Here is a 27,997-nt window from a genome sequence, read left to right on the forward strand (position 1 = left end):
TAAATATCCTAAGTAACCTATCAATCTGAAGGAAATATGTATTTGTTATTAACTTACAGACACCTGTAAGGACCTAAATCAAGTGAGGAACAATATTCCTTTTTCCGGGATTAATTTTACCCAGCAAGCTTAAGAGATTTCTAACCCATCTATCTACATCCAATTCAATCTTTTCTAAAAGTTTTATCATATTTATTTCCGCATATTGAGAAATATTTTGGGGTGTATAAAGTCCCAAATATTTTTAATACAATCAGTGGAGATCACAATACCCAACTCTTTACAGAACTGTGTTGATATGTTAGAATCCAAGGGAAATGAGCAAGATTTACAGGGAAGGGGAAATCAGTGGCATTCCAGTTTTGACCAGCCCAGTCATTGGTTGTTGAGATGCTTGGCTCTGAGGACAGAAGGTGGGGAGGGAAGTCAAGCTGCCTTGACGTGAGTAGAGCACTGGGGCCTTCTAACACAGGGGTGGGAAGTGTCCACTTTGACTTACTCCCAATTTAATCCCATCTCCACCAATAAATTGCAAACACCGAGGACCATGTTTCTTGATGGTCCTAGGACCCCTGGGGGTCCTCCAAGTCCCTTTCAGGGGTCTGCAAAATCAGAATTATTTGCCAGCTTATGTTGAAAAATAGTACAATATTAAAATCCCACCAAACAATCGTGAGAAGTGGTAGCAACAGCAAATGTGTATATTTTAATTTTAAATACAGTATGGCAGTGTTTCTCAACCTTGGCAATTTGAAGATGGGTGGACTTCAGCTTCCAGAATTCCCCAGCCAGCATGCTGGGGAATTCTGGGGGTTGAAGTCCACCCACCTTCAAGTTGCCAAGGTTGAGAATCACTGCAGCATGGTAAATATTGATCAATATAACCCATACAAACAAAGGTTCTTTCGGGGTTGTCCATAAAAGCGGGAAGGGGTCCTGAGAGAAAAAAGTTTAAGAAACACTGATCCGGGAGAAGCCGATGTGAGAATATTACGGGGTCTGGGCTCCTAGGTCTTTCTCAGCAATTCCATCTGCACGGAGAGCAAATGAGGATTCTCCTTCCAGCCCCAAGGCTGTGGGGACTTCTGATACCCCAGATGTCACGGAACTACAACCTCCAGTATCCACCTCTATGGCGATGCTGGGAGTGGGGCTCGGGAATGCTGTAGTTGAGCAACCTCTGGACTGTCCCGGGGTCTCCATCCAAACGAAAAGCTGAAGATCTTGGGAATCGGGGCAAATCTTATCGCCGCGGAAGGTACAAGCACGGCTAAATTTTTGCTTTCTCCCGGTAAGTTGGCAACTCGCGGCTCCAAGAACGAGGCCCCCGGAATTCAGCTGAATTCCTGCAATGGGAGCCCCGTTGACGTAACCCGTCCGGGAGCCGATTTTCCTTTTACTGGGAGGGCGGAGCGAAGGGCGCGAAGCCGGCCGCCGGGTTAAGCCAAGTCCTCCTTTAAGGCGCGGCTTTCTTCGCGTCCCGGCCTCTCCATTGGCTCCCGCGGGCTCCCTCCCCGAGGCCGCTGGTGGAGGCGCGGCTATCTGCAGCCAGGGTGGAGCCGTTGGGGGCGCCGCCGGCCGACTCGGTGGTTACGCCGCCGGCCACCAGCGCGGGCTTCCCCCGGAGCCGATAAAAGCCGCGCTGCGGCCGCATGGCCGGGCTCTTTCCCTCGGAAGCTGCAACTCTCCTGTCTTTTCCCTGCCCGCGCTCGGGCCCGGCCCGGCCTCCGCGCTTCCCTCGCACGCCTAAGCTGATGCGCCCCGCTGGTGCGCTTTTACGCACAGCTGGGGCCAGCGGGCTCCAGGCCCCGGCGTTGTGAGCCGCCTCCCGCTCCTCGCCTCCCGGCACGATGGACGAGCCCCAGCCCCTGCCTATTCGCGCCCGGCTGAGTTACTCGGTGGGCCATTTCCTCAACGACCTGTGCGCCTCGATGTGGTTCACCTACTTGCTGGTCTACTTCCACTCGGTGCTGGGCTACAGCACCCGGCACGCGGGGGCGCTCCTGCTGGCGGGGCAGGTGGCCGACGGCATCTGCACACCCCTGGTGGGCTACGAGGCGGACCAGGCCGGCGGGTGCGCGCGCTACGGGCGGCGGAAATCGTGGCACCTGGCTGGTAAGTCGGGCTGAAAAATAAGAGTGGAGAGGCGTTGCCCCAGCTGGACGCAGGCGGGATGCGGTGACCGGAACGAAGGGGTGGCGCTAGGTGGGAGCACCGTAAGCTGTACGGAGAAACAGGAACGAGGAGAGGAGCCTAGATGGGCGCAGTAGCTTCGGTGGATCAGGCCAGGAGATATTTGATTTCCAGCATTGATTACGCCTAGCGTGACACCCACGAGTAGGGCATTAAAGTAACAACCCTGTCCCAGTTTTATCTCCCTGTCCGGCATGTGCTGTTTGATGATACGCTTCTTTTGAGGGCAGCTGTTTAATTTCGCTTAGCCTAGTTAATAGCACTCTGAATCTCTCAAAAGAAGTGGAGCGTCATGCTGATGATGCTGGAGATTCATGTATTTCAACACTGGGACCAGTTAGATGCTGCTTGGGAGCAAGTGAGGTTTGCGACACTTCTCACTATTCATCCCTAGCCTGTTTTTCTTGTAATTTTAATTCTGAATAGGAACATTCTGCTTGATTATTACAAGTGGGAATTCAGACATATGGGAAGAAATAGGAGCAATTCAGAATACTAGACTTTACCTCTGGGCAGTTGGTCGCATGAAGACCGTCAAGATGTCTCCAGTTGCTTGGCTCCCCTGTATCCGTTGTGGATGATGTACTGCTCCCTAACACGAAGGCTCCACTTCGATAATGCATCCATTAGCCTTTAATAGGTTATTATTGAAGTGCAAAGTCATGCTTTTCACCATGACACGCAATTTATTTCATTGCCATGTTGGGTTGCCACTTGGCTAAAAGATTTTTAAAAAGCATACTAGGGCTGAATTATTGATGCCAGCTAAGTGCAGCCTTCATGTTCAGGTACAGTCTACCTTTGATTGCGACTTGCTGGGGGAGGGCACCAGTAGAGGAAGGCTGTTGCTGTTGACTTTTGCTCACGTGCTTTGCAGGGTGTCAGCTGATCTCTGAGTTCATGGAAGCTCCTCTAAATGATCTCTTATCTGTTATGGCAGAGCTCTCTCCTAATGTAGAGATAACCACAGCTTAGCTTCCTTCTGGACTGTTGAGCATTTAGCTTGGGGTTTTTGAGATCACAGTCGGAACCTTCTGGAGGCTATCAGATTATCTGTTTCTTCTCATCTGTCTGATCTTCTGCCAAGCACGTGCGCAGCTGGTACTAATGCCCATCCTCTTTATGTATTTAAATGATTTATATGGCTGCCCATCTCACAGCAGTGACTCTGACCTAAAGAGTTAAAACCAGCAGTCCAAATAATAGACACCCGAGGTTGCCAACAAAACAGGTTCCAAGCTTACAATAAAAACATCAGTTGGCAGAGCTCACGTTCAGCTCCCAGCCCAAATGCTTGGAGGAATAGCCAAGTCTTCAGTGCCTTGCAAAAGGCTAACAGGGTGGAAGGCATCCAGATCTCTGGGGGGATGTTGCTCCACAGGGCAAGTACTGCAACAGAGAAGGTATGACACCCGGTTCCAACAAGATGCCTTTGTTTAATGGAAGGGATTCAGAGCACGGCCTCTCTGCTAGAACTGATGAGACGAGCACAGACAATGGGGGACAAGCGTGGTTTTATGACAGGGGCTTCCATTAATGAATAGTGCTTTGTCCTGAAGAAGTCTCGCTTTTGTCAAATGTGAGCCTATAGTCAGTGAGCTTTAATAGAGTGGCTCCAAGCTTGCAAAGTATAGAAATGTTATGTTCCCCCGCCATTGCTTTTCCAAAGTTGGAAATCCCCAATAGTAACAGCAATACATCTTGACCAAGGTGTGGTTCATAGCAAAGCAAAAATCAACACAAGAATTACAAACCAGTCCCATAAAATGTGCTCAGAACTCAGTAAATGCAAATGTTAATACTAAACAGCCAACATGACTCAGTATTTAAAACAATGCTCTGGAATAGGACTCAGTGCATATACATCCAAAGTCATTTAAAATAGGTGTTAATCTGGAATTATCAGCTAAATAAGAGTAGAGTAGAACAGAGTCTACACTAATGTCCTCATCAGATAATAAGGACCTACCTCTGATAGTTTCTGATTACGTGCCATCAAGTTGGAGTCAACCCCTAGTGAACCCGTAGAGGGATTCTCTGTCTTAGCAACTCTGAACATTGCACTGAATATTGGCTCTTCCGCTCATGGGATTCTCAGAGATTATAATTTGAGTAGAATCTTGATGTGGAATTTTTTCCAGGCAGAGCCCAAATGCTGGAATTAAAACAATCTTTTTAAAAACAGCCTCCTGGGTTGGTGAGAAGAAACTCATGGCATGCCCAGAGGGGCCAAAATGTTTACATTGCAAAGCAGACTTAATTCTTAATTATTTTGCCTTAATTGGCCTCTTTGTTATTTTGCCTTTGTAACAGTGCAGAGAGCATTGCTGTTGCCTTGGAGGAATGCCCTGTTTAGTTAAATAGAAAAGGAATTATGTTTGGCATCAAGACTAAGTCCATTGCATGTTTCATTCTTGGTGAAGCAGATGCCGTCCTGTGCCTTCTGCAACCCGCATTAGAAGATACTTTGCATGGATAGAACGTGCTTGAACTGGAAATGTGTATACATTGCTATTTTAACGTGTGGTTAATATGAGGATTCCTCATATTCCCCTGGCAGCTTTATAAAGAAGGGCCATTGTTCTTCTTTTCTTAGATGTGAGGTGAGAGGTTGGACCAGTGTTTCTCAACCTTGGCAACTGTGAATGTGATATGTGAATTCTGGGAGTTGAAGTCCACATATCTTAAAGTTGCCAAGGTTGAAAAACACTGGGTTGGACAATACACTAGAAGAACATCTGGTCCTGGATCTCAGTAAACGCATGACTGAGAGGGACATTTTTGACCCTTGTCTCCTGTTTCTCGTTTCTGTTTCCCTTCAGTCACATGCTAGATACTCCTGTGTGATTCACAAAACAAGCATGATGAATTTATTTTGAGGGGTTTTTTTCCAGTGAGTCAGCAAAGCAAAGATTTGGCAAAGATTTCTTTCCTTTTGCTGGGATGAGTTGTCCTCTTTTTGCTCTGCTCATTCCCAAATCCCACCCAGAGCAGCATAAACAGGATTTTGCCAGAGTGAGCGAAGGAATCTCATTTTCCCTCCTGGGGGGTTATTTCCTCCCATCGTCCTTACACAGAATTCAGAATCGTGGGTCTCATCCAACAACGTTGTGAGGTAGGCTAATCCGAGAGACTGGTTCAGTAATCTTGGAGGCTAGTAGAGAATTGGAACTCAGTTCTTGCAGGGCCAACTCTAACACGTCTGCTGACTGATGGGTGCGCAGATGCTGCCTTGAAGGTTTGCCCCATGAGAACATACCAATTTTTTAAATCATGAGTTATAAGTGTTTTCAAATTTGGGTCTCAGAAAGAGAAAGGTAATTCCCCAGTTATGCTGCATTGAATCTGGTTACAGTAAATGCAACCTGATTGTAAAAGGCTCTTGGCAACTGCACGTATGTTTGATCCAGCAAGGTTGCTTGCTATATTTTTGCAGGATTCTTTGAGAAAGGGTGTAGCCAGAAAAAGCAGCCTCTCTTGGATGATGCAATTGCATTAAGGTGCAATTGACAACTCAGCAAGAAATCAAAACCCTGTTTCTTCTCTTTGGAGGCTTACAGGCGCCTCTCTGAATGAGTTACTGCTGTGAGTTGGCCTCTTTTAGGAATGATCGGGTTAGTGGCTGTTCACACCGAAATACAAACGATGGACAGCTTGAGAACGGCAAATGCTTAAATTCTACCTGCATTTAAACTGGGGAGTAAATGATGCTGAGTAAATGATGTGTGTTTACTGTAGAGTAAACCTATATAAGAATACATTTTAGCTTTCAAGCACAGAAATGGAAACCTTTTCTGCAGTAGATTTACAGTAGGTTTACCAGCTTGCAAGTTTTGAATAGCAATGGTTGGCACCTTTTGTGGCTGTTGAGTATATTTTATTATAAATTATTGGATTATTGGGGGACTTTCCTATAGAGTTGTCCTATATAAGGGTTGTCCTATAGAGGAGAGTGCCCAGAGGGCAAGACCAGAACCGTTGGGCTTAAAACCACAAGAAAAGGGGATCAGGAGGAACCTTTTAACTGTATGAGCTTGTTAGTCAATGAAATAGGCTGCTCCATCACATGACAAGTTGTCCTTAAGTAAAGATGCTCCTGTGCAGTGTTTCTCAACCTTGACACCTTTAAGACGTGTGGACTGCAACTCCCAGAATTCAAGCCTGGCTGGGGAATTCTGGGAGTTGAAGTCCATACATCTTAAAGGTGCCAAGGTTGAGAAACACTGCGCTAATGGATCCTGGAGTTGGACTATATGGTTTTGGAGGTCCCTTCCAACCCTATGGGTTCTTTTCGGTCTTTTTCCTAAATGCGTACTAAAGAGTGGCCTTCTGGGAAATTGAGAATCACCCCATTTTATGGATACTTCCCTCTGATCCCCCCCTTTTTTTTGGTAAGATGCTTTCAGTGATATCCCTCAGAAAAAAGAGATTTGGATGGCAATATTCACACTTTCCTTGCTTGAGGCCTTCCAAATGGTTGGGTTTCAATTTCCAAAATTCTCATCCACTGAGAATTCTGGGAGTTGATGACCAACTCATGTGAAGGTTCCCTTTTGGGGAAGGAAGTGTCGCATCTCGAATTATTCATAGGCGCTTGTCAAAAGGCTGCTTAGAACTTGTTGGAAAGCTATTTAGAGCAGAACGTTTAAAAAGAAAACTTAAATTCTCATGTTCCAAGGAGATGAGAGAATTCTCAGGCAGATCAATTGGGAAATGGAGCCGTATTAACCGAATATAAAATGCACCAGCCCTTGATGTTCATTTCCTCTGTAATTTTATCAGCATTGCAGCTTCCTTCATTTAGTCATCTGTCTCCAAAGCTGTTTATGCAAGCATCAGGCCGTCTATGCCCCCATATTCAGTTCTGCTTTCTTGTTCAGTAAAATTGCTCAGATGTCGTTGAGATTTATGGCGCAAAAAAAGCACTTGGTGATAGTGGAAGTCACACACTGTTCTTGTGAAGGTGAGTCAGTGACACACGCACCCTTCTTTCAGCTCTTGTGCTTGTTTAGGGAGCTCTTTCTAGTCATATTTTGTCCTGGTTCTTCCAGATGCCCTGAGGGTCTTTGTATCTGTGTTGGTGCCTGTTTCCATTGTGGGTGGATTTCTGGGTCTGGCTGCTGACAGAAGCAAGTTCATGGTTGGGTGGCCTGAATGATCAACCGCCATCCCTCTGAAAGCCTTTCCCTCCTCTTTGTTTTCTTGTGAATGCAGCAGAATCTTCTAAAGTCCACCTTGAGGCCATGGATCACTGTGGCTGAAGTCACACTTGTGTTGACGGACTGCAAGGGAAAGGAGTTTGGAGGAGGCTTCTAGATCTGCCGTTTTCCAACTAGGTTCCACAAAACTTGAGGGGTTCCATGGAAGACTAAGGCCAAAAAAACCAGACTTTGCTCAAACACAGCCAATGGTGTCCATAGCAATCTTTCTAAAGTATAGTGAGAAGGATGGGTTTGTTCTCCCATGAAAAAATGCCAAGGACACCATTTGGTGGATCAGGGGTTCCAGGAACCTTTTTTTTTTTTTAAACAAATGGCTTCCGCATTCGGAAAAACATTGAAACCACTTCTCTAGATCGGTGTTTCTCAACCTCGGCAACTTGAAGGTGTCTGGACACCTGGTAGATGGGTTGGAGAATTCTGGGAGTTGAGGTCCAGATATCTTCACGTTGCCGAGATTGAGAAATGCTGATCTAGATTACGTTTTGAGACGCCCCTTCCATCTGCATCCCCCAGGGAGCTGCTTAGCATTTCAAGACCTGACTTTGCTGGATTGAAGGGGGGGGGGGAGGAAATCCATACTGAGGTCGATCAGGGTCCCCCTTGGGGAACAAACAGGAGAACTCTGAGCCAGTTTCATTATGACCTCAACAGAATGGCCTTTATATGTGAAGGGGCTTTTTTTTTTTGGTATAGGCTCAGAGGCAACTGAAATGATGGCTTGATGTCACTGGAAGAGAGGGGGTGAGGACTGTCACCATTCTTGGCTATTTTCTCCCCCCACCCCTTTCCTGGGCATCCAGTGCATATGGTGAAGTTGCAAAACAAAACAAAAAAAGATGAAATGTTCATTGTGACGTCACATTGCAAACTCAGCTCTTTTGTGTTGGTGTCCTGATATCTCAATCAAATGCTTAAGTCATGTGCGGATTGCGAAATACATTTGTTCTTCCCTTCTGCACTGGCGGGGTGGGGTGGGGGTCTTGCAGGGCTGTTTCCGTATATCAAGGGCGGTTGTAATGCCATCGCAGGCTTAGTGCAGATGCTTGACTTGATTTTCCTGCAAAAGTATTGTCCTGTTGTTATTTTGTGTTGGGCGACTGGGAGATTCCAGGGGTCACAATATGGAGATTGGGAACCCTAACCTTTGGCTTGTTTCATTCTTCCCACTCAGCCTTGCATCTGTTTATCTGTCTCTTTCTCTGCTGAAAGCTTTCTGGTTTTTGTTGTTTCGTTTCGTTTTGTTTTTTAAATTATAGCTGGCATGTGTTGACAAGCATCTGTCCCCAATCTGGTGCTGTCCGGGTGGACTGAATTATATCTTCCATTACTGGCATTTGTACTAGCTATGAGAAATAATGGGATGTATAGGCCTACGTGGGGTCAGGCTTCAGTTTACCCTCACAACAGCCTTGTGAGGTAGGCCAGCCTGAGAGAAACCGATTAGTGAAAGTCTCCCAGCCTTATGTAACTTTGACCCAAGTTTTAAACATCCATGGTGTAGGCAGGGCAGACCCAGGCAGACCACAGGGACTCTGTTTCAGTTGGCTTCCTACACTCCTTGTTTATTAGCTTGCATCCCACTTCTGTGTAAAAACATTAGGTAAATAAGGCCAAGCAATAATTCTTAGCATCCTGGGGTTGGAAGGGACCTCGGAGGTCTTCTAGTCCAACCCCCTGCCAGGGCAGAAATCCTCAGACCATTCTGGACAAATGGCCGCCCAGTCTTTTCTTGAAAACCTCCAGTGATGGAGCTCCCATGTCTTCAGGAGCCATTGCTGAATAGCTCTCACAGTCAGGAAATTCCTCCTTAGTTCAGGTTTTGAGCTTCTACCCACTGGTTCTTGCCCTGCCTTCCCGACTTGTAGGGAATAAATAAATCCCCACCTTCTTTCCTGGGACAGCCCTTCTAGTGTGACCCTCCCTGAGCTACTCGCCAATTACCATCCATTCTTGGAATTTATTTATTATTTATTTAAGGCTACTTTTATATTGTCTTTTTAATTAATGTTATCTTCTCTGCAGACCACCCAGAGTTGCTTTTTAACGAGAGGGGCGCTGACAAATTTGATATATAAAATCTGTATAAAATTGGAAGACTGCTTTTATGTCTCCCCCTCGCCTTCTCTTCTTTCTTTATGCTAAACAGACCAAGTTCCTTTGACCACTCTTTGTAGGATTTAGCCTTCAAAACCTTCCACATCTTCTCTGCACCATTTCCAGTTCCTCAGCATCCTTCTTGCATTGTGGCGACCAGAACTGGACACAGTATTCCAGGTGTGGTCTGGCCAGGGCAGTGTAGAGCCTTCCCATCATCTTGACACGATGCCTGTATTGATGCAGCCCAAAACTGCATTGGTGTTTTTCACAGCTGCGGCACATTGCTGGCTCATCCTTAATTTGTGGTCTACCAAGACTCCCAGATTAAGGATGAGCCAGCAATGTGCTGCAGCTGCGAAAAACTAGCACCACAAGGTGCTACGCCCAGTACCGCCTCTCTTGTGCCTGTGGATCTGGCTTTTTCCTGCCTAAGTGCAGAACCTTACATTTCTCAACAACGTTAATGGTAGAAATAGAGGGTTTTTAAAAAGAAAATTAAATTTTAGAGGCAAGCTAGAAAAGTTCCAGCAAGGGGAGAGAGTGCAAGGAAAAATTATAATTGCCTTGAAATGTGTTGGCCTATGTCTATACAGCAGTGTTTCTCAACGATGGCAACTTTAAGATGCATGGGCTTCAACACGCAGAATTCCCCAGCCAGCCATGCTGGCTGGGGAATTCTGGGAGTTGAAGTCCACGCATCTTAAAGTTGCCAAGATTGAGAAACACTGCTGTACAGGTATTGGTCATGCTGTTGGGAATGCTGGTAGCCATGATCTAATTTAGATGGGAAGGGCTTGTAACACAAAGGAGGTGTACTTAAAAGAATGCGATGATGGCTGTGAAAATGGGTATGTGGGTTGTTTGTTCTTTTTGCTTCTCTAAGAAGCCAGTTCCTTTTTCTAATTAATTGGAAATTAGAATTGTGTGGGCAGGTTCACTGGCTAAACAGAACACAAGAGACGATGCCAAGTTTGTTTCTTCCTCCTCCAAAAAAATGTGGTTTCAGAGTGATTTGGTGATTCTAGCTGGGGAAAGGAGGGGAAAAGCTGAGCTTAACTCTAGAAGTCTGGAGGAAATGTTTGCCGTGGTTCCAAAGAGACCTACTGTAATTTATCGGTTGCATCATGTTTATTAATTCTGTGGAAACCTGGGCTTCGACCAGCTTGGCAGGTTTGTGAATGAGAGGTGGTCTCATAATTTTGACAATCGTCTGTAGCCCTGTGACATCTTTAAGCCAGTGTTTCTCAACCTTGGGAACTTGAAGATGTGTGGACTTCAACTCCCAGAATTCCCCAGCCAGCCATGCTGGCTGGGGAATTCTGGGAGTTGAAGTCCACACATCTTCAAGCTGCCAAGGTTGAGAAACACTGTTCTAAACAGTACTAAGAGTCTCTGCAGATTAAATTAAAATTTAACTACACATGGCTAAAAGTGTGTAAGAATGCTGAAATCTTGCACAAGATGTTGTAAAGCTTTGGAGTATTCATTCATTCATTCATTCATTCATTCATTCATTCATTCATTCATTCAGTTTATATGCCACCCCTCTCCCCCAGAACATTCATATCGAAAAGTTCATAATCTCAAAGTGAGGCTGGTAAAATCTCACAAGATTGGGTACAATTGGGGGGGGAGACTCCCAAACCAGTGGTTGACACTGAATAATGATGTCCGGGGCCTGGAAAAAAAATGCTGTCTGGGGAATTCTGGGAGTTGTAGTCCATACATCTTCAAGTTCCCAAGGTTGAGAAACGCTGCTTTAAGCAGAGGCCTTTGCTCTCGGAGCACACAAAACTAGGGGCCACAGAATGCACTGATACCATGCAAGCCACACAGTTCGTAGCTCCTCCGTGCTGCTATACTGAGCCATGGAGAGTTTCCTTTGCAGGTCATCTGAAATTGCCCTCTTGTCTGTCCCAAACAACCAGCGTTTGTAAACAGGGCAAAGTCTGCTTTGCAAGGCCAAAAGTGTCTGCCTGTCCTGAGTTCTTCCAGCAGAGAGGGGAAACCACCTTCTCTGGACAGTACGCGAGGGCTAGTTTGGTCTCCCAAAACTTATTAGTGTGCTTTTTTGGAAAACATTTCCTTCTCCTTTCTTTTTTTAATAGTCATTTTATTAAATATTACAGTTCAAAAGATAAAAACTAATCCAGACTATAAAAAAAAGTACAAGAATAAAAAGAAAAAAGAGAAAGTGCAGAAAAAAGAGAAAGAAAAATAGAAAAGAAAGAAAAAAAAGAATATAGTAAAGAAAACGAAAATAAATATATAAAGAAATGACTTCCCCCTTCATCACAAGTATAACCAATTTTAGTAACTTATCACCTTCTCCTAAAATACAACAAATGATCTCTTCTTCCCATATTTCAACTCTTATCTATAAATAAATCCCTAAAACCTCATCCATTCACTCCTGATCAGCAAAAGTCCATTAAGAGTTATCAGAGATAATATCTATTTTAACTTTGATCAAATAAACCAGCTTTATATTCCTTTCTTTTACTTTAACAATCTTGATCTTTAATCCTTTCAAATAATGTCCTAGAACTTGATTTCTTTTAAAAACATTTCCTTCTCTTTTCTGCTTAAATCTACTTCCTGCTGATTCCAGATTTATAAGAGGAAGAAAATTTCCCGCTGTGCTAAGCATAATTTTTCCTAAACTGCCATCCTATTTCTCTTCCCCAACCCTGATGATCTTTAATTCCCAGAAACTGAAAAATCCCAAATCCTTTTGCTCTTGGTTGTCAGAACAGTGCCACATCCAGGTCCCTGATCAAAGCCAGGCAGTCTAGTTCTCTCCAGACTCTTTAGATTACAACTCCCCTAAGCCCCAGCCAACATGGTTAATGCGGTTATAGGAATGGGAGATGAAACATCTGGAGGGTGCCACATTGTTTCCTGAGATCACCCTCCCCAAGCTTGATGCGCTCCAGATGCATTGAGCTGATAAATCGGAGTGCTCCCCGCCACCCTGTTGGTTGGCTGGGGATGATGAGATCTGTAGTCCAACACCTCTAGGGGCATGAGATCGTGGGGAGGTGCCTATGGATAATTTGATTTGCTCTTTTTGAATAGGGCTGGGGAGGAAAGCTCTTAACGAAAGCCCACCTCATCAGGAGAAGAAGATGGCCAAACAGAGGTGTGCGTCTGTGAGTTTCAGTGCCATCTTGTTGGGACGGGGGGACCTTTTTCAGTGCTTCTGATCAGATGACATCTGAAACTGCAGGGCCTCTCGTCTTTTGAGGAAGTTGATCTTGCCATCTGTCTTGAGGGAGAAGCAACCACGTTTTCGGCTGAAGCCGGGTAGGGGGCAGCCTGGGTTTGCTGGCCGGGGCGGATGCAAAAGCTGTGAGGCCTGACGGTGTTGCATAGACTCCACCGCCGTTGGGAGCTTGCAAATCAAGGGATCCCTTTGGGGGTGGCGAGGCTTACTCAGATTGTGAGAGGTGAATAAATGAAACGGGGCATGCTTCGCTGCCATGGATCTAATTGTGCTAGAAAACCAGTGTTTGTGGGCCAGGGACCTTATTTATATTATTGGCTCTCCATTGCATTTAGATGCTGCTTTTCTGCCAGACAGTCAAGCCCCCAACAACAACCCTGTGAGGTAGATTGGCCTTAGAAAGCGACTTGTCCCATGTCATTAATGTAAACTGTGATTGAGCAGGGATTTGAACCTGGGCGTCCCAGTGCATTCCTCTAACCCAGTGTTTCTCAACCCTGGCAACTTGAAGATGGGTAGACTTCAACTCCCAGAATTCCCCAGCCAGCCATGCTGGCTGGGGAATTCTAGGAGTTGAAGTCCACCCATCTTCAAGTTGCCAGGGTTGAAAAACACTGCTCTAATCGCTATGCCACGGTAGTGTGCTAGCCTCCCCCCGTTTGGTGCCCTTCAAACATCTGGATTGCAGCTTCCAGTATTCTCAACAAAAGGCCCTGCTTGGATCCCAAGATGCTGGAGAAAGCTGGGCTAGAGAAAACTGCCTTTCGTGTATTAAGATTAAACAGGAAGCTGCAGTGCCGTTTGTAATAAGAGTATTTGTAATAAACTCAAATGGGAACAGATAAGGCTGCTTTAAATCAAGTCCGTCGGTGTTCTTGGATTCTACTGGAAGAACGTTCCTGACTGTCATTGGATAATAAATTCAAATGAATAAATAAATATCCCTAACTGATTGGCTCCGCGTCAAATTGGAGAGAGGTATCTAGCCGAGTGTCACAAGGATCTGTCCTGGGTCCTCTATTCTTTAATACTTTAATTAGTGATTTGGGTGAAGAAATGGAGGGATCGATTACCATATTTGCAAAGGATGTAAAATTGGAATTGAAACGGGTTTATTAGATTTAAATGGCCACCCCTCTCACATATGTGGCTTCCAATAAAATAGATAAAATACACAATATAAAAGCAAACACATAGCAGCTGAGCATCATAAGAACAGCCATCCACAAAACTGGGGCGGGGGGGGGCTCCATTGCACACCCAAGGCCCCAGACTTGGGCACAAAACCAAGTTTCCAGGGCCTTACGAAAGGCCAGTAAGGTCAGCGCTAATCTAATTTCAGGTGGAATGACATCCCCCATGCTATCAATATGCATGTCAAAAGGAGAAACTGATGGAAAGGAACTCATAAGTGCTATGAGAATGTTGAACCATGGTAAGGTTGTAGGCGTAGAAGGTGTAACAGGAGAAGCAGCGTGGCACAGGTGTGCTTGGCTTATGGAGTGGTGGCGTAACTTGAATGTGTATGTGGAAACTGCATCTCAGCCTGACAACTGGAAAAATTCTGCTGCTGTTGTTCTGTGCAGAGGAAAACGTAGCAAGAAAGGATGCAAAAACTACAGCGGAATTAGTGTGTTAAGCATGCCTGAGATGGCCTTGGCAGAATCCTGCTTGAAAGCATAGAAGAGCTAAAATTTGGGAAATGTGGTGTGGCTTTCTACTCGGCAGGGGGAATACAGACCAGATTTTTGGTTTTCAGCAGGTCGCTGAGAAATGTATGGATGTGAGAAAGTTTACTGAACATTTGTTGATTTAGGGAAAGTGTGAGATAAAGTGAATAGGCTTGACTGATGGAATGTTTTGCAGAAATGTGGAGTTGAAAGTTGGTTGCTGAATGCATTAAATAAAATTAATTAAGTTAAACGATGGAAATCAAGCTTGCAAGAGAAGAGGTCAGAATTGAGCAAGGAGCTTAGTAAATAGGTTAGAATTGAGTGAGGAGAGAATGAACGAGGATGGACGATGTCCCCTTGGTTGTTTAATGTGTGCATAGGTAAAAGCATAAGGAATGGTTGTGGTGATGCTAGAGGTGTGTTGGTTTAGTGTGAATGCATATGTATTCCTGCACCGTACTGTTGACTGGGAACCCAAATGACTGCAGCAAGTGTTAGATTGCACAAGGCAGTGAGTGGTATGGATTTGAAAATGAATGTATCAAAGGCCAAGGCGGTTGTGTTAGGCACAGAAAATGAAGTGAAACATTGCAGATTGTACAGAAACATTGAAAAATGAGGGTATTTATGTACCTTTGTGGGATGTTGGCTAAAGATGAGAAAAGGGAAGGAGAAATATTGAGATATAAATGCTGGCAAAAAGGTAACGGGTGGTATGTGGACTTTACTGAGGAATGAATGTTTGTTCAAAGAAATAAAAACAGGTGAGTTCTTTTGGTTTAGAGAAGAGATCACTGAGGGGATATGACAGGGTTCCTCAACCTTGGCATGTGTGGACTTGAACTCCCAGAATTCCCCAGCCAGCCAGCCAGCCAGCCAGCCATGGCTGGCTGGGGCATTCTGGGAGTTGAAGTCCACACGTCTTAAAGTTGCCAAGGTTGAGGAACCCTGGGATATGATATCATTCTTCAAATGCCTGAAAGGACATTACATAGAAGAGAGGTCAAATACTATTTTCCCTCAGTGCAGGACATAGAAGAATGGATTTAAGTTAGATATAGGAAGGCAGATTCCATTAAATGTTAGGGGGGAAAACATCTTAACATTAAAAGCAGGTCATTCATGTGATAGGGTCCCCTTATTGGATGTGTTTAAGCATAGATTGGATACCCATCTGTCTCAGAAGCTTTCATTTCTTGCACCGATCAGAAGGTTGGAATCAAACACCTCAGTGACCTCCTCCAAATCTAGACCAGTATTTCTCCACCTTGGCAAATTTAAGATGTTTGAGTGCTGGCTGGGGAATTCTGGGAGGTGAGGTCCACACCTTGTAAAGTTGCCAAGGTTGAGAAACACTACTCCAGAATTCAAAGATTCTGTTCAATGCTCCTTTTTACATCTTGCATCTAATTCCATGTATGATTATGCTCTTCCTGGAAGACTTGTTCTCCTATAACTCTCTTAGCTCCTTTGTCCTGCACAAACCATTGTTAGATGTTGAAATTAATGAGCGATTAATATTTAGGTGCACCTATGATGTAATTATTTTTAGGACTATGGTCACCCTAATTTCATACTATTGTACCTAATAACAAATAATGATGATTGTGATCATAATAAACTTTTGTAGATTTGCATTTCTTTGCTAAGTCCAGCTGGGCAGGGCCACAGCTGTAGTCAGCAAGGCCATAAATTGAGGTGAAAGTAAGAATAATGAAACTCTGAAATTCATGGAGAGATAAAACAGGTGCCCCAAGTTAGAGAAAAGTCATGGAAAAGCCTATTTTATTTATTATGAGTTTGATTTATAGTGAACTTTTCCTCTATGAACACAAGGTGGCATACATAATATTTCCTCCTCAGCTTTGATTCTCATAAAAATCCTGTGAGATAGGCTGGGCTGAGAGATATGATTGGCCCTAAATCACCCAATAGGTTTCCATGGGTAGATTTGAACCTGGGCCTCTCTGGTCCTAATGTACACACTGAGAACTCCAAGAACCAGACAACTGTAAAACTGCAAGAGACTCCTTAAACCACTTAAAATTTCTTTTAGGATGCCTCATTAATGGAATGTTATGTGTGGGGTGCAGAGGATGTGATCTGCCATTTGTAATCTTCCCCTGCTTCCCACCACTTTTCTATCATTTTTCTTACCACAAAAATCTGTTGAAGACAACCACAACGTTGTTCCAGTCCAGCAGGCCTCATGCTCTGATTTGGTAAATTAAGGCTTTGTTCTTTTTCTCGTCTGATAGCAATCCTAGGTAGCATCTTTCAAGCTTGTGCTTTGACCATCTCTCTCCCCAGGGACCATCAGCGTTCTGATCTCCTTCCCCTTTATCTTCAGCCCATGCATTGGCTGCTCGGAGAACACACCTGAGTGGGCTGCGCTCATCTACTTCATCCCATTTATTATCATCTTCCAGTTTGGCTGGGCAGCCACCCAAATCTCTCACCTCTCGCTTATACCAGAGTTGGTCACCAGCGACCATGAAAAGGTGGAGCTCACAGCTTTCAGGTAAGATCAGACAGGAGAGTCGTTAAATCTAGTCCAAGCTCCATCACATTTCCTCTGGATCATCCTCTCAGGCATTGACACCCAGTTGATCAAGATGGCTGGCTTGTTGTGGCCCTTCCAGCTGACATCCACCCCCAGAAATTCCCTGTCAACAAATGAACACAATGCAAAATTTCCAAGGGCAATGTGGACTGGTGAAAACACAACTACAGAATCTTTGGTCCTGTAGCAGTTCTCAGATTGGTTGTAAGAAATGCTTTCAGGGACCAGAACTGCAATGGATGACCTTCAAGATTCCAGGATCTTCTTGGGAGGTCAGCCATCGTTGCCCATCATAACTCAAACACTGTGATTATCTGTTGGGGTGAATTGAAATTAACACCGGAGTTATCTAAAGTAGGGATTAGTAAGTTATCTAATTTTATTTTAGAGTGGCTGGGGAAGAGGGTTTTGGTCAGCATTGGCAAATAAATAAAAGTGGGGAATTGCACCTTCCCACTACTTTGACTTTGTGTCTGGGCTACATCTCCCATCATTTCCACCCAGTGTGCTTTTGTTTCAGGGGATGATGAGAGAGCCAGTGTAATCTAGCAGCTGGGCATTGGAGTTGTCCTTGCTTGGATGCAGACTTCAGTGTTAGACTCTGGGCTGATTCATCTCTCTTTCCAGCCTATCTTAGAAGGGGGTTGTTACAGACATAAAATGGAGGGGCAGCCCTCAGAAACACCATCTTGAGCTCCGTGCAAACAGGCAAAATAGATGAATAATGGAGGATGTCAGTGACACCACATTGAGAAATTTGTCCCATAAGTACCTGTCTTGGTGGACACACAGAGAGAGGCAATTATAAATCTAATTCCAGCTGCAAGTGGTGGTTCCATACTTCTGAGAGTTGAAGAGCACTGAGGTGAGGCAGCCCTGTCTTATGTCATCTAGTCAGAAAGTCTTTAATGCCTTGTGCTGGCCTGAAATAGGTCCATGAAATACAGGTAGTCCTTGACTTACGACCACAATAGGGACTGAAAAATTCATCGTTAAGCAGTGTGGTCGTTAAGCAAGGCATCACGTGATCGCATCCAATTTTATGACATTTTTGCAGTGGTTGTTAAGCAAATCACATGGTAAGTGAATCACACAGTTCCCCATTGAGTTTGCTTGTTGGAAGCCATCTGGGAAGGTCACAAATGGTGATCATGTGACTGTGGGATACTGCAACCATCATAAATACATGCCAGTTGCCAAGTGCCCAAATTTTGATCATGTGACTGCGAGGATGCTGCAATGGTTGTAAGTGCAAGGACTGGTCGTAAGTCACATTTTTCAGCATCATTGTAACTTTGAACAGTCGTTAAACGAATGGTCATAAATCAAGGACTGCCTGTAAATCTTTCTGTCATGTAAGAGCAGATTTTATTGCCATCATAGCCCCATCTTGTGAAGACAGGTCTGATGGGTGAGAAGTTCAGTTTTCACTTCCCAGGCTGATGCACAAAATGGAATGCAGTCCTGTGTCCAAAATCACTTCCTTCTGAATGGCCCAGTGAATATGCACTGCACATAGAAGCTGATGTGAAGTGTCCTAAAGATGGAGTGAATCAAGCTGGCTGGGAAAAGTTAGGAACCAAACAAATGACCATCGGACATTTTTGCAAGCAAAGTTACCCAGCTGGCAGTTTCTTTCTTAGAAACTTGGAGGATTTTCCCCAGGGCTTCTGTGCCCAGAGGATGGGGTGGGAGAAGAGAGAAAAGAACCTGAATTTCCTTTGTGGGGTGGGGGCTGGGACCTGATGGGCACTGATATGAACCAATCCTCTTTTTCCAGCTGTAGCCAGCACTTAGTCAACTGCCTGGTTTCCTCTCCTGTTTTCAGGTATGCCTTCACTGTCATGGCCAACATCACGGTGTATGGAGTAGCCTGGTTCCTCCTGCACTTCCAGATTGACCACGCAGAGACAAAGAAATTCACCCAGCATCTCGGGCGCCATGACATTCCTGTCTTTCGGGTGGGTGTTTGGCAAGATGGGAGGAAGGCAAGGTGGTGGAGAGGAGGTGTCAGACTGTGCTTCTGTTTCCTTGTCATGTCAATTGATTTCTGGTTTACCACTTGAATCTTTGAAAATCACGGCCATGTTCTTTCCTCCCGTCCTCTTCCAAGAAGACCTGCTTCCTAGATTTAGTTTTGCGGTTGTAACTTTTCTTTTTTATTTCCCCTTCTGCTCCCCACTCTAGAACCTATCCCTGATTGTGATAGGCCTGGGTTCCATTACTTCGCTCCTCTTCCATCTTGGGACCAAAGAAAATGCACAGACACTTCCGAGGTTGCCTGATCCTGAGGAGCACACTCCCCTATTGTCTCCAGACCAAAAACAGCCCCAGCCCTTCCTTCTTTGGAAAGACTGGTTTCTGGAGCCTGCTTTCTACCAGGTGAGTCTGGAGGGCAGAAGATCACGTCTTCTGTAGCCATGATAATTCCTTCCTTTTCCAAGATCAGGGAATATGGCGGGGGTTTGTCCTGCAGGTTTCTGAAAAGTCCAAAGCAGTCTTCCCTAGTGGTGCCCTTCAGCAACATTTGATGAGTTCACTATACACTCCTTCATCTCTGGCTGGAGTAGCTTGTTGGCCATGCTGATGAGGGATGATGGCCAGCACCATATTGGAGAAGATGGGCTTAGTGTTTTTGACAAGATGTAAATATGTGCCAAGCTCAAAGATTAAGAAAACGTTCTGTCCCCCTTTGAGATGCCTGAAGCTCACTCTTGTGGTGTTGTCTGGGATGAGTTTGAGTCGGTAACTCTCGAGGAAGTGGACAGGGTTTTCAGTGCTGTTAGTTTGGCCATCTGTTTGTTGGACCTGGTCCCTCCTGGTTAGTTAATACATCCAGGGCGGTGACTTGTAGTTGGGTCCATGCTGCAATAGTGGTCTCTTTGAAGAAGGGGGTGTCCCTTCTTCAAGAAGCCGACCCCGAACCCAGCAGTCTTAGACAACTATCAATCCTTCTCCAACCTTCCCTTTTTAGGAAAGGTTGTTGAGAAAGTGGTCAGACTGCAGTTGCAGAGGACCCTAGACCCATTTCAATCAGGGGTTCAGTTTTTGTAGATAACCTGTGGCAGAGCCAGGATGGATGGGGTGCATGCCATCTTGTGTTTCTTGATCTCTCAGTGGCTTTTGATACCATCAACCACAGTATCCTTCTGGATCTGCTCCAGGGGTTGGGAGTTTTATGGTGTTTCTCCTCCTTCTTTTAGGTCCGGTTCCATTTGGTGTTGGCTGGGGAGGGAGAGGTTGCTCCCTAGGCCCCTCCTTTGTGGGGGGCTACAGGGCTTGTCACTCTCTCCCCACTTGTTCAACATCTACATGAAACCACTGGGTGCGATCATCTGCAAATTTGGGGTTTGGTATCATCAATATGCTGATGATACCCAATTATAAATTTCAACCCTGGGCTGCCAAGTGAGGCTGTGGAGATTCTATCCCAGTGCTTGGAGGCTGTGTGGGTTTGGATAGTGAGGAACGCCTCTGACTCTGTCCTATCAAAACTGAGAGTCTGAGGGTATTAGGGCCACCAGGATCTGGGAATATGCATCTTTAACCTTGGTTGGGGTTGCACTTCCCCATTCAAGAGTAGAGAGTAATCTGGGGCTCTTCCTGGACTCACAGCTCCTGCTCAATGACCAGGTGGCAGTTGTAGCCAAGAAGGTCTTTGCACAACTCCATCTGGGATGCCAATTGCACCCTTTCCTGGATCCCGGGAGGCTCTTCAGACTGTCACTCATGCCCTAGTCACCTCATGGCTTGACTGTTGGAATGCTTTGTAGAGCTGCTTGGAAGCTTCAACTAGTCAAGAATGCAGTGGGGCAGGCAGTGTGGGCATGCCTTGGTATGCCAAGTGACACCTCTGCTGGGTGAGCTGCACTGGTTATCGGTATGCTTCCAGGTGCAATTCAAGGTGCTGGTTGTGGCCTATCAAGCCTTATGTGGCATTGGGCCTGGTGACTTAAGGGATCACCTATCTCCCATGGTGTCTGTTGAACGGTATGAGCCAACAGGGTTGGCATTCTCTGGGTCCCTTCAATTAAACAGTGTCATCTATCAAGACTCAGGAAGCGTGCCTTCTCTGTTGCAGGGCATGCCCTCTGGAGTGATGGGCCCCCTGATCCCTGTGTGGCTCCCACCCTGATAGCATTGCAGAAAGCCCTGAAGACTTCAAAGTTCTCCCAGGCTTTAGGTTAGGGTGGTTGGAGCCCCTGCTATGCTGGCTGGGGAATTCTGGGAGCTGAAGTCTATATATCTTAAAGTTGCCAAGGTTGAGAAACACTGCTGTCGACCATAAGCTGGGTATGAATCACAGAGTTCTCCATGAAGAACTGGTTACTTACCTGTATCTTATGTTATCTGCATGGTCATCTATGAATTCAAACAGTCCTACCTCCTTTTCCACTTGCAGCTGGGTGACCTCAGTGTTAACCTTGGAATCTGCAACGTTGGTCTTAGAGGCTAAGGGGATTCTTCAGGGTCCACAGTTAGTCATTACATACTATCCACAGTGTAGGGCTTCCTCCAGGAAATCCCATAAGTTCAAGAAGATGGCAAACAGGCCATGCACCGGTACATGACCCATATGTGTAAGTTCACAGATGAGTGCTCCAAAGTAACTGATTCTGTTGTGAGGTTGACCGTGTTGAGGCACAATATTCCAAACTAGATGCGATAGCATCTGAACGCCGCCTTAGACTGTGCATCTGTAATACCGTTTTCTGCCTCCAGGTGGCGATGCTCTACATGTGCACCCGTCTCATTGTCAACCTATCTCAGACATACATTGCAATGTATCTCACAAACTCACTGCTGCTCCCAAAGGTGAGTATGATCTTTGGGAAGGGGGAGGCTTGTTTTATGTTGTGGTCAAGTGAGTAAGTTCTAGATCAACTTCTGAAATCTGCTGTCCTCCAGAGATGTTGACTATACTGGCTGAAAATCCGTGAGTTGTAGTCCCAGGAACCTGGAGGGCACCAGGTTGGGAAAGTGAAGTGGACAATAGTCTTCAGGGGCTTCTTGAGATAATAGCTTGGGTCTCCCAGCATTCGCACAGCCTTTAGCCCCAATTTAAACCTCATCCTTGGTTTCAGAAGCTGTGATTGACAAAACAGTGAATAATGCAAACCAACGAATTTCAGACATTAGAACTGCTAATCTTTGGTATTAGAGTTATGCTAATTAAGAAGTTACACAAGGTCCTATTTTTTTTTCAGGCCTGGACATCATTATTCAGTGTCATCCAGTGGTTTGGGAGCCCCCTCCCCAAATTGTACCCAACCTTGTGAGATTTTACCAGCCTCACTTTGAGATTATGAACATTTCCATATGAAAACTCCAAAGCTTTACAACATCTTATGCAAGATTTCAGCATTCTTATACAATTTTAGCCATGTGTAGTTAAATTTTAATTTAATTTGCAGAGACTCTTAGTACTGTTTAGAGCAGTGTTTCTTAACCTTGGTAGCTTGAAGATGTGTGGACTTCAACTCCCAGAATTCTGGGAGCTGAAGCCCACACATCTTCAAGCGGCCAAGGTTGAGAAACACTGGCTTAGAGGGCCAATGGATGGCTGTAGGTTTACACAGATTTCTATTTTAACCCTGCTGTCTTTTTTTCAGCTGCTCTGGAGGGTTGTCCTAGCTCACAGGGTTGATGTAACCGGCCAAAAAAAGGTCCTCAAAAGCTTTGGGGCCGAGAAGAAATTTGAACCCGTGGTCTCCCAGTTCTATCTGAGCATTGCAGCTAGTTAGCTTTCAGGCCCCCACCTCGGTAAAACCCTTTGCTGTTAGGGTAGGATTGAGTCAACAGTAGACTGCCTGTGTATCCTTGCCCTCTCCCCAAGAGAAAGTCCCTAAATAATGTTACTTCCTTTTCTGTTACCTTTTCACAGAAGTACATTGCCACAATCCCCCTGGTGATGTATATTAGTGGCTTTCTCTCCTCCTTTTTGATGAAAACTGTGAACAAACGGATTGGCAGAAATGTGAGTAACCCAAGCCTTCTTGTTTCAGTCCTAAAGGAAAATTCGGATTTCCTGCCAGGTGCCCTTCTAGCTCCCACCTCACTGAGTCCCAGAGAGGTCTCTTCTGTACTCAGACAGCTCTTACTGTGCAGAAATTACATTATCCAAGTTGAAGTTTATGGAACTTAATTAATGAATTAATTAATATTTCAAATTTGTCACGCCCCTCTCACTGCAGAATGAGTGAAAGGGCACCTTCTGTTGCATTGCTGAGACTGTCGAACTGTCCACACCAGAAAGTCCAGCTGATCTCTTCCATGTAGATGTTTAGATACCAGCTGAAAGCTGATCTCAATAATCAGCCCCCTTTTTCCAATGCTGTTGACTTTATGCAGCAGCCCAGTGCCCCAGTCCTACAAATAGGATGGTAAAACCATGTTTCCCAAAATATCACGAGATGTCAATCTCCCCTTGACTTTTCTTACAAGAACCTGATGCTTTTCTGAAGCTTGAGCATTTTTAAAAGGGTTATCTTTCGTGCTTGGGCACCGCGATACCAATTTTAGTTGCAACAGATGCCTCGGCAACCATAAATGCTGTATTGTGGGCATCTGAGCTGTATTCCTTTACAAGTGCTGCCATTCTTCTGCTGTTAAAAAAGAATGGTGGGTTATTTCTGCTTCTTTTGTTCATTCTGGCTCTTGCTTGCTCTGTGCTTTTGTCCTCTTTCAAACTGATGCTCTCCAGCATTTTGCAAGAAATAGAAGTCTTTAATCTAGTTGTCTGAAAGACAAAAGGCTTGGCTGTAGCAAATCTGGGGAGACTCTTAGATATTAGAACAGTGTTTCTCAACCTTGGCAACTTTAAGATATGTGGACCAATTCCCAGAATTCCCCAGCCAGCATGGCTGGCTGGGGAATTCTGGGAGTTGAAGTCCACTTATCTTAAAGTTGCCAAGGTTGAGAAACATTATATTACAGTATGGTATCGAATTAGTGTTGTGATTAATGCATCAATGTTTCAGAAGTGAAATAGCTTCTTTTTCCATGTCTAGCTCACCTACTTCCTGGGACTGTTGATTATCTTGGCCTTTGCCTCCTGGGTGGCCCTAGCCGAGCAACTTGGCATAGAGGTTTATGGGGCCGCTGTTCTGCTTGGGGTCGGGTCGGCCACCATCCTGGTAACGTCCCTCTCCATGACGGCTGATCTCATTGGGACCCACACGGTATGTAGCACCGCATGTAAAAGATGGAGGCAATCTTGCTGTAGGAACTGGGTGAACGCTCAGTGCCGATGCTTAAAAAGGAGAGAAGGCTTTTCTTAAAGAAGAAATGTGGGGTTTCTAGCACCTAGGAATACAGGGCTACACTTGAGTGATTGATTCAGTTGGAGCTCCAAAGATAACTTCAAGGGAGAGATGCGGCCAGGGGTATCCTGGGGGTTGGGGGATTCAAGATGGCAGCCGTGGTGACATGATCAAAGGCCTGCCCCTTTTTATGCACGTGAAAAAGGGCGGGACTTGAATCACACCATCGTGGCCACCAACTTCCCTTTTTGGCCCTTCCTTGCAGACGCACCTCGGTGTGACTCATGGGCTGTATGTCATTTGCTGGCAGCATTTCTGCACGATCTCTGCCTCTGACTAAAGTTTTTCAAGGGAGCTAAACAGCAAAATGGGTGCTTCAAGCCTTGGGGTGCCCTAATATACAGCTTTATTTATTTGTAGAAATGCATAAGGCCATTCATTTATTTATTTTTACGGGAGAGGGGGGAATATGAAGGACAGAAGGCACCAGGCACTTTTTTGAAGATGCTAAATGGTCCGGTGCTATCCTGTAGACCAGTGTTTCTCAACCTCAGCCATTTTAAGACGTGTGGACTTCAACTCCCAGAATTCCCCAGCCAGCATGGCTGGCTGGGGAATTCTGGGAGTTGAAGTCCACACGCCTTAAAATGGCTGAGGTTGAGAAACACTACTGTAGACAAATATCTCACAAAGTGCGAAGGAGAAAGAGAGAGAGAGAAAAGAAAAAAAGAATGCAAGCCTCAGAATGGTGCTATACTGTAGAACTATTTTGAGGTTTGCCTCTTTTTTTTTTTAAATGTTTGCTTTCTGCCCAGGGTGAGACCTGGAGGCCACCCAACGTGCCCCTGATGCTTCTGTGGCTCCTTTTCTCTGATAGCACAGCGGCGCCTTCGTCTACGGAGCCATGAGCTTCACTGATAAAGTTGCCAACGGACTGTCAGTGATGATTATCCAGAACCTGCATCCTTGCCCGTAAGTGAAGGGTGGGCCATGGAGACCGCACCAATGTTGGTGGAAAGACGTTTGGTGAACCGGCCCTTTGGCACCGCAGTGGCTTGAAGGGCAGAGAAGGTGGAGGGTATTTTTTGGAAAAGATGTTTCTGCTCGCCAGGGCAGGCCAGGCGGGTGGCCGTTTTTTAAAACCCATTTGCATGGTGTGGGACTCGGCACACGTTGCCAGTTATGTGGTTTATATCTTGTTCTAAACCGAGATTTGCTTAACCATAGTTTATTTAATAAACCACCATTGGCTGGGCTGTAGTGCACATTAAGCCATCCAGCGCAGTTGCAAACCACAATGGTTAAGTTTATGCACTGAGGCAAAACTTAACAAATCAGATAGTGATATATGAACCGCGTGGGGGCATATTAGAAGTGGAAACCATGGATGATCAAACCATAATTCGGTTTTCATATTGCATTAAGACCTACTTTTGTAAGACATGCTTACAAACCACATTATACCTTGTGGAATCTCCCAGTCTTTAATATCTGCGGATTGAGGCCTTCTGGAGAGGGAACTTTCCAGAAGTAGCTGAGAGGAGTCCTCCATGTACAAAAGCAGTCTACCATAGTGTGTACAGTAACAGAGACTGAGGAATGGCATTGATATAGCAGTAGGATCAGCAAGGCTCTTGAGATGGCTCTGATGAGAAGCATAGCTCCATCCAAATTTTGGTCTGGTCCCACAAGGTTTTTAGGTTCTCCAAGGGAACTGCCAGCTTCACTTAACCAGGAGTTCTGAAGAGAGAGCGTCCATGTATAGGAGCAGTCTACACAAAAGACACAGCCTAACTTATATCTTCACTCCGTGTTGCATTTTTTTCTCTCTTCTCGTCTCCATCCCCCACCCTTCAAAAAATCCAGAACGAAGCTCTGTTGCAATGGCTGTGTGACCTTCTACCATTGGGTAATGGTCTCAGTTACTGGGGGCATGGCGGTGGTGGCCGCCCTGTTCCTATCCTGCATCATGATCTGGCCGATCACCATCCGTTTCCGTGAGTAAAATTTGCTGTGATGGAAAAATGAGGGAGTCGGGTGGGGAGATAGAGGAGATGAAAGCAGAGAAGTGCAGATGTAACTACCCTCCGGTGGTGACTTTCACCTTTCTGGAAAGGTTTGAACGGTGGGGAGGTGATGAGGAGAAGCCACGTGGGTGTGGGATGTGGGTTCTCCTCCCCTTCTGTTTACTGTTTTTATTCTTTCCAACCCAACTGGAAGGAAATTGTGTCAGGATGGTTGAGACCCTGTTCATCAAGGTGATAACTCCCCCAAACCTGAGCAGAATGGGACCAAATTTGGTGTGGGGGGGAGAAGTTGGCAAAAGAAAGATTGAGTTTGAAAATGGGCCAGATCCAGCCAGGGGCTACAGAAGAAGAAAAATATCCCCCAGTTCCCCCAGGGCAGTGTTTCTCAACCTGGGCAACTTTAAGAGGTGTGGACTTCAACTCCCAGAATTCCCCAGCCAGCAAAGCTGGGGAATTCTGGGAGTTGAAGTCCACACCTCTTAAAGTTGCCCAGGTTGAGAAACACTTCTCCCAGGACATGGCTAGAGATGCTGTTGGGCAGTGGCTTGTAACATTGGCAACTGCTCCATTTAACGTCCTTTGTCCTCCCAGTTGCATGATCCCTCCTGCTTCCCATTGCGTATTCAGATGTGCACGCGCGCACACACATGGAAAATTCAGAAGCCTCTTACACTTCCTGCTTGTAAAGAGTTTGGAAAGAATTCCAGAAGCCAGGCTGTGCAGTTTTAAACTGCAGACACCCCTTGAAGCCAAGGATACCATGGGAAGAGTTTACTTTAAAAAAAAAAAAAAATGTGGAGATGTTCTGACCCACAAATTGCATTTCTCCTGCAGATGATGTTTCGATTTCGGGACTAGCAGGGGTGAATCCAAGAGACCGCCAGCATCTTGAGGAAGGCGAACAATCGGCTGTGGTGAACTGAGATGTCCGGTCCCGAAATGAAGGAGCGAGCAAGAATGGGATGGAGTTGGGGCCATGTGGCAGCACGGAAATGCAAAGAGCTTTTTCATCTAGCTTGAAGTTGCCCCTTTTTGCTCTTCAGACCGAACATGGACCATCCCAGCATATTTTGCACAAGTCTTCCTTGACACTTACGGGAAAATCCTTTCCCTTGACCACCTCATTCCCCCAGCCTTTCTTTTGCACAGCTAGTGAAGGACTAGCAATGAAGCAATATATTCCACCATCTAATCTCTTTACCTTCACTCTGCCATTCCCCTTTTCTACCTACTTGTATGTAAAAAGTATAAATAAATAGTTGTGGGGTTTTTTTATTTAAGAAATAATTAAACTGTCTTAAGTAAAAAAGACATCTGATTATCTTTTTCCTTGTTTGCTAAAAATCCTTTTCTTGGATCGTTGCTCTTTAAAACGTGGGGGAGAAGGGGACCGATGCTGATTTGGAGGTAGATCACTCTCAGACAGGCCAGTCTGTCAGGATAGTGTGGTACAATCCCTCCCTCCCCCCAGAATTCCTTATCTTGATTATCTTGACCATCTTCACCCACAACGAACCAGGCATTGTAGTTATTTGTCAGGGTTGAATAGCAGACACGTTCATTGCTCATTTCCTACTCTCCTCTTGTCACAGTGTCCAGATTTGGGACTGATTTGTTGCCCTCCAGCCAGCTATTATGCTAAACTTCTTAAGGAAAGATTTCATGATGGTAGGAGTCGGACAGCCACTTCTGAAGGGTACTTGAATTAGTTTTCCTGCAAATTGCAGAGGCCTG

The 27,997-nt window shown here is 45.3% G+C and overlaps 1 protein-coding gene across 2 annotated transcripts; it reads left to right on the forward strand.

The window, feature by feature from the left end:
- The first annotated feature begins 1,565 nt into the window (after positions 1 to 1,565).
- MFSD12 (major facilitator superfamily domain containing 12) lies at positions 1,566 to 27,564 on the forward strand. 2 transcript variants are annotated; one of them, XM_007440659.4, is made up of 10 exons: positions 1,566 to 2,115; positions 16,722 to 16,932; positions 18,803 to 18,935; positions 19,162 to 19,356; positions 21,697 to 21,789; positions 22,859 to 22,951; positions 23,985 to 24,155; positions 25,114 to 25,208; positions 26,103 to 26,233; positions 27,098 to 27,564. In XM_007440659.4, exons 1-10 carry the CDS (start codon positions 1,851 to 1,853, stop codon positions 27,184 to 27,186), a joined length of 1,476 nt encoding a protein of 491 aa, XP_007440721.1. In that variant the 5' UTR covers positions 1,566 to 1,850; the 3' UTR covers positions 27,187 to 27,564. The 2 variants fall into 2 exon arrangements, 1 of the variants encoding a protein (XP_007440721.1); XR_001560157.3 differs by lacking the exon at positions 27,098 to 27,564 and having other exon boundaries at positions 25,052 to 25,208.
- The last annotated feature ends 433 nt before the right edge of the window (positions 27,565 to 27,997 follow it).

The sequence above is a fragment of the Python bivittatus genome, unplaced genomic scaffold (genome assembly GCF_059951505.1).
Source record: "Python bivittatus isolate LINGU-HERP-01145 unplaced genomic scaffold, Pbiv_v1 ctg000580_np1212, whole genome shotgun sequence".
NCBI classification, from domain to species: Eukaryota; Metazoa; Chordata; class Lepidosauria; order Squamata; family Pythonidae; genus Python; species Python bivittatus.

Bases quoted from the DNA above. Each gene is read 5' to 3' on its own strand.
- MFSD12 (XM_007440659.4), top strand. From the start codon at position 1,851: ATGGACGAGCCCCAGCCCCTGCCTATTCGCGCCCGGCTGAGTTACTCG. The intron at 18,936-19,161 runs GTGGGTGTTTGG...TCCCCACTCTAG, and splicing joins ATGACATTCCTGTCTTTCGG to AACCTATCCCTGATTGTGAT. The intron at 25,209-26,102 runs GTAAGTGAAGGG...CAAAAAATCCAG, and splicing joins CAGAACCTGCATCCTTGCCC to AACGAAGCTCTGTTGCAATG.